Source organism: Portunus trituberculatus, unplaced genomic scaffold (assembly GCF_017591435.1).
Source record: "Portunus trituberculatus isolate SZX2019 unplaced genomic scaffold, ASM1759143v1 PGA_scaffold_453__1_contigs__length_265712, whole genome shotgun sequence".
NCBI classification, from domain to species: domain Eukaryota; kingdom Metazoa; phylum Arthropoda; class Malacostraca; order Decapoda; family Portunidae; genus Portunus; species Portunus trituberculatus.
Window position 1 is genome coordinate 259,752 of NW_025541621.1, and position 5,961 is coordinate 265,712.

Below are 5,961 nucleotides of genomic sequence, written 5' to 3' on the forward strand. Positions count from 1 at the left end.
GAGTCACCGGGGTCACCTTTAGTCCAGCCGCCCCTCCGGTCTTGGTTGTCCACCTTACGCGTACATTCATCAGAGCATGAAGGATAACTGAACATATTTAATAGTAGAGACTGCTTCCAAGCAACTCATTCCTGCTTGCTCCTCCAGTAAGGTAACGTCGGCGATATCACTAGGTGAGAGAGAGAGAGAGAGAGAGAGAGAGAGAGAGAGAGAGAGAGAGAGAGAGAGAGAGAGAGAGAGAAAGAGTGAGTGAGTGAGTGAGTGAGTGAGTGAGTGAGTGTGTGTGTGTGTGTGTGTGTGTGTGTGTGTGTGTGTGTGTGTGTGTGTGTGTGTGTGTGCGTGCGTGCGTGCGTGCGTGCGTGCGTGCGTGCGTGCGTGCGAGCGTGCGTGCGTATGTGTGTCAAACAGTATTATGCTTGTATGGGTAAGATAGCATCCAATGAAAGATGTGTTATTTTCATGGCTATTTAAGAAAGTCAGTCTGTCATTCACTTATCACCTCCTTCACCCCAAGGCTCAACAAATGATTGAAGTGCTACATGTGTGTGGTTAATAAGGCACCAGCCATTATTCACATCACCTGACACACTTTATCTAAGATATACTGGAACACCAGCAAGCAAGATGACAGGTGGGGGTAGGAGAGCACAACGGTTGATGAACTTTAGCAACAATGTGGAGATCTATGACACGCTTCACACCCGCACATCAGAGGTAGGTCAGCATTCAAGTAAGTATCAAGTAGGTGGTATTTGAAAAGAAAATGATCAAGTTCTCATTATCACCCAACATTCCCAAAAGTGTATCTACCACTTTGCATTGCCGTATAGCAACGTATTGGAAGTTCTACTTTACCATCAACACCATCTTTCCACTCATCATTACTTTGCATACTATTTGTCGCCATCTAGATAACCGCCGGCCACTCCCTCTCAGTGCTCATCACTCTCATCACCTGTCGTCTCTCCCACATCATTACTTATTTCCCGCAGCGTTTCTGTAACTCTGATCTTTCTCTTAGCTCTCACTCAACGCAACAACAATCCCTATCTCATTATTCAAACTCGGTGATTTCATATATATATATATATATATATATATATATATATATATATATATATATATATATATATATATATATGTGTGTCACATATGAAATGCGCCTCATAATGAAGTGCTTATCGTTTATCAGCTTAGATACAATGGACGAGCTTAGGTTGTGCACTGACAAAACAGCGACTTACCTATTCTACCTATATATGAACTTCTGATTCGCACCGGAAGTGTTTCAGGGTTCACGCGAATTGTAGACTTCGGGCTCTGGTAGAAACCTCTGATTTCACTGTGGAGAGCGTTGCCTCAAACTCTGGTAGAAACCTCTGATTTCACTGTGGTTTAATGAGTCTTCTATACATAGGAGAGCGTTGCCTCAAACTCTGGTAGAAACCTCTGATTTCACTGTGGTTTAATGAGTCTTCTATACATAGGAGAGCGTTGCCTCAAACTCTGGTAGAAACCTCTGATTTCACTGTAGTTTAATGAGTCGTCTATACATAGGAGAGCGTTGTCTCAAAATTGTACAGACGTACACTACAATAAGTATACCATACCATCAGGTCACAGTTCGGCGGCAAAATTAACAGGAATGATCATAACATTAACTGTTCTTTCTGCTGTTCTATCTTTGGCAACGTTTGATAAATTATGATGTCCCTCGTGACCCTAACCAAGTGCATAATTGGCTCTCGAATTTAATTGAGTATAGCACCCCAGGTATATCAATACGAAAGAGCACCACCACCATCACCACCACATACCTTTCACTACAAACATATAAAAACGCTCTTGTTACTTGACCAACAACCTGTAAGACACTCAGGCTCAGATGTCCTTCGGTAGCTCTACTTTTCTCTGACCACACACAAACGTTTCGGTGTCGCGTTCGTAACTGTCCCCTTGTATGTAGATGTCTGCTCTTAGTTCGCAAACACAATCCTGACTGTTATAAACACTTTACTGGGTCTATTTCATTCCTATATTCTGCTAATCTTTGAACCAAATTTTCCACCATGCTGTGTACAGAATGTTGTTCCTATAAAAAAAGCTATAATTTTGTTTGTTAAAAAGATTAACCAAATCGGGCTATGAAATATACTACATGAAATGTTCACACCAGCCTGGCTTGTGTTTGTAAGCAAAGAGCTGAAAAATACGTACAAAGCTCCAAACTCCGAGAAAATACAGTAGGATGGATGCAACCAACCAGCCCACCTCACAACACACAGGGCGGCACTGACTTGCTGAGTCGCGTTGCTTCGCTATGCAGTTCACTTGAAAGGGGTCAGCAACAGATAATCATTTCGCAGGACACAGAAAAGCTTCATCATAGTATAAATGAAGAAAGAGTCATCCACACTGAATGCAAGGAACGTTGTGTCCCTTGCTCCTGACATCTCGCACTCCTGTCTTCACACATTGACCCGCTACTGAGTGAGGCGGCAGGCAAAGATTTCCAAGACACACAGTTCACGGATGTTCTGTATTCTTTAACTATCATAATACTAATGGAAATACTCCTACTACTACTACTACTTACTACTACTACTACTACTACTACTACTACTACTACTACTAGTAGTGGTAATAATAGTAGTAGTAATAGTAGTAGTAATAGTAGCAGTAATAACAACAGCAGCAGCAGCAACAATAATAATAGTAGTAGTAGTACTAGTAATAGTAATAGTAGTAGTAGTAGTAGTAGTAGTAGTAGTAGTAGTAGTAGTAGTAGTAGTAGTAGTAGTAGTAGTAGTAGTAGTAGTAGTAGTAGCTGTAATTTTAGTGATAATTACTGTAGTAACAATAGTAATTGCAATAGTGGTAGCAGCAGCAGCAGCAGTAGCAGTAGTATTCGTAGCATTATTATTGGTATTAGCAGGGTGGTGGAGTAGTGGATAAGGTGGTGAGCGTGGGATCGGGCAGACTTCCACATGTTGGTTCCAATCCCACCACATACTGCTTTGAAGCTATGCCATTTGGTGAGTGGTTTAAAGTTACCTATATGTCACCATGATACCCAGGTTTAAGGTGGTTACACCAAAGATGCGCTTGGGTGGTGGTATGGGCTCCAATATGGGTACCACTATAAATAAAATTTCCTGCGCCACTAATGGGCGGAAACTGAACAGCGCTTCTCACATACTCTTCAAGTATGCTTACAGGCGCTATAGGCCATAACGTAGAAAAAAAAAAATATTACTAGTAGTAGTAGCAGTAGCAGCAGCAACATCATCACACCACCACTGAAAAAAAATCAAAGGAGAACAGCAGGAACGGAAAAGCGCCAGGATCAGCGGCCGCTTTAATTTTGGTCATTTGTTATATTCCTAATACCACTTAATGATTTATATCAAATCCCTTCAACCTTTGCCTATATAAGGAATGCAAATTTTTTAAAAATATCCTTTCCTAATGACTATTTCTCATCTCTTGTAATTTTGTAGTCATTTTCTAGTCCGTTGTAACAGATCTATACCCTTCCCGTATTATGGCGCCCAGAGGTGCACGGGTGATGCTGGGGTGTGACCGGGGACAAATGTAACTGTGATATGACTCTGGGAATCGAACTTTAACGTTCGTAAAGATGAATTATAACAGACAGTCCACTTTGTTTTTAATTTTTACGAGGCAATGCTTTCTCTGACAGATGAGGTATGATTTTAGTATTTTCTTTGCTCTAATCTTACCACCGCCTCTTTCTCTATTGTTTACAATAATCTTGATGTGGACCTACTATATCTGCGATAGGTACTTTGCATTTGCTAATAATGAATTGTATCTATGATCTATCAGTCTTTTTGTTCATGTTATCAAGTGCGTCTGTAGGGCAGGTCCACCAGAACCTGACCTACTCAGCCTATTAGTGTCGTCCGTTGATTATTAAAATATCGCTACCGATTACATTATCTAAACCATTAAAACCAGTCAAAATATATTAGTGTACAGGAGTATACATTAAAGAAAGCGATTGATTGTAACTCATCCCTTTGCTGCATAACGAAGACCTTGTCAAGCTGAAATTTTTCTTTCTATTATATGCGCCCTAGTCTTTTTAAAGAGTCCTTGGTGGGGTACCTTGGCGGAATGCTTAGTAGAGTAACTATCCCCTTCATCTGCTGCCATAAAGACTATAATTGTCTGAAATATCTTTAATGTTTCATGCAAATTACAGACTATCCAACTGCTAACTCTATAGAAGGGCCTTATCCATCCTTGTATGGAGTACTCTTTGCATGTTTGGTGGTGTTCCAGTCACATAGTTTTATTAGATAGGATGGAATCAAAAGCTGTTCTTCTCATCTACTCCTCTCCTCTTACTGACTATCTTTAGCCTCTTTTTCACCGCCGAAATGTTGCGTCTCTTTCTATCTTTCATCGCTGTTTTTCCAACTAACTGCTCTACTGATCTTGCTAACTGCATGCCTCCCTTCCTCCTGCGGTCTCGTTGCACAAGTCTTTCTTCTTCCTCTCATCCCTATTCTGTCCGACTTTGTAATGCAAGAGTTAACCAGTATTCTCAATCATTCATACATTCCTCTGGTAAACTCTGGAACTCCCTGCCTGTTTCTGTATTTCCATCTTCCTACGACTTGACTTCTTTTAAGAGGGAAGTTTCAAGACATTTGTCCTTGTTTTCTGACTAATTCCTTTATCATATTTTAGGGAACTTGCAGTTTAAGTGGGGTTATTTTTTATATTTTGTTGCCCTTGGCAAGCTTCTCTTTTGCATAAAATTAGAAATAAACTTAAAGCCCAAGTCAATATTAACACATTATCTCCTTTCACAAATATGGGGATCTAATAACTTATAAAACATCAAGCTGTGACGCATTAATTACAACTTCACATAGTATTTCAATCGTCTTGGATATATTCAGGCGGTTCTCGCGATTAAATACTTTTCGGTATCAATTTTCTACTCTACCACCTCCTTGGTTAGGGCATTATCTCTCAGCTTATCGTCTGAATATCTGCCCGCTTGCCATTACATCTCTAAGTGTACTCTTATAAGTCATGAACTTTCCCCAGGCTGGCGTGTGCTCTGATAAAATATGCCACGGATCTCTTATGAATATTCGGAGAATGAAGGCAGTGCAGAGACCTTCCTCCGAAGTTTTGCGGCAAGCAAAAGAATTCCTGAAGGAATATTATGCTTCTTTGAAAAAGTACGTCAAAAGAGATCCCTTTGTTTTATGTTGCCATATTTTTCAAGCTAATTGTTAATAAGGAGGAAGATCTGTACGTGAAACAACACCGTGAATTTGAAGTGCATAAGAATGGAGCATGTCATGGAGAGAACGTTGTCCAAAGTTATGAGAGCAATGTTACAAACCTTATAGTTGTGTTAGGGGAGTGAATATTCTAGTCAGTATCTTAATGAATAATGAACCTGGCACATTACAAGCAAACAGCAAAGAAGAAAAAAAATATGCTTCACATGATGCTGGTTAGAATAATGTTCAATATATATTTTATCCATCTACATCCATAATAATGCTCATTAACGACAGGTCTGGAAGTGCAGAGGAGGAAGCACGATGGCAAGAAGTCGTGACATCCGTGGCAAAGAGAGGAACATACCGGCTCACACATTCTGAGCTGCAGTACGGCGCCAAGTTAGCGTGGAGGAACGCGCCGCGCTGCATCGGACGCATGCAGTGGACCAGGCTTGAGGTATACTCGTACTTTTAGGAGGATGCGTGGCTACTTAGATTACAGCATAGGTAAGGCGTGGCTGAGTGTGAGTGTGGGGGGGAGGGGGTAAAGTGGAACAGTGATACAGTGGAACCATGCGTGCTTTGGGGTCCGAAGGGTCTCCAAGAACACGGGTTCGAATTCTGTCTACAGTCCAAGTATAGGTTGGGCTTCCTCACTCGGGGCAACAGTTTCCTAGCGGGTGGGCAT

The 5,961-nt window shown here is 41.1% G+C and overlaps 1 protein-coding gene across 1 annotated transcript; it reads left to right on the plus strand.

The window, feature by feature from the left end:
• Nucleotides 1-425: 425 nt before the first annotated feature.
• On the plus strand, nt 426-5,730 carry LOC123500633 (nitric oxide synthase, salivary gland-like; the record flags this gene model as incomplete). Its single annotated transcript, XM_045249301.1, has 3 exons — nt 426-714; nt 5,086-5,222; nt 5,568-5,730. Coding segments are annotated over exons 1-3 (390 nt in total), but the record flags the coding sequence as incomplete, so codon positions are not given.
• Nucleotides 5,731-5,961: the final 231 nt, after the last annotated feature.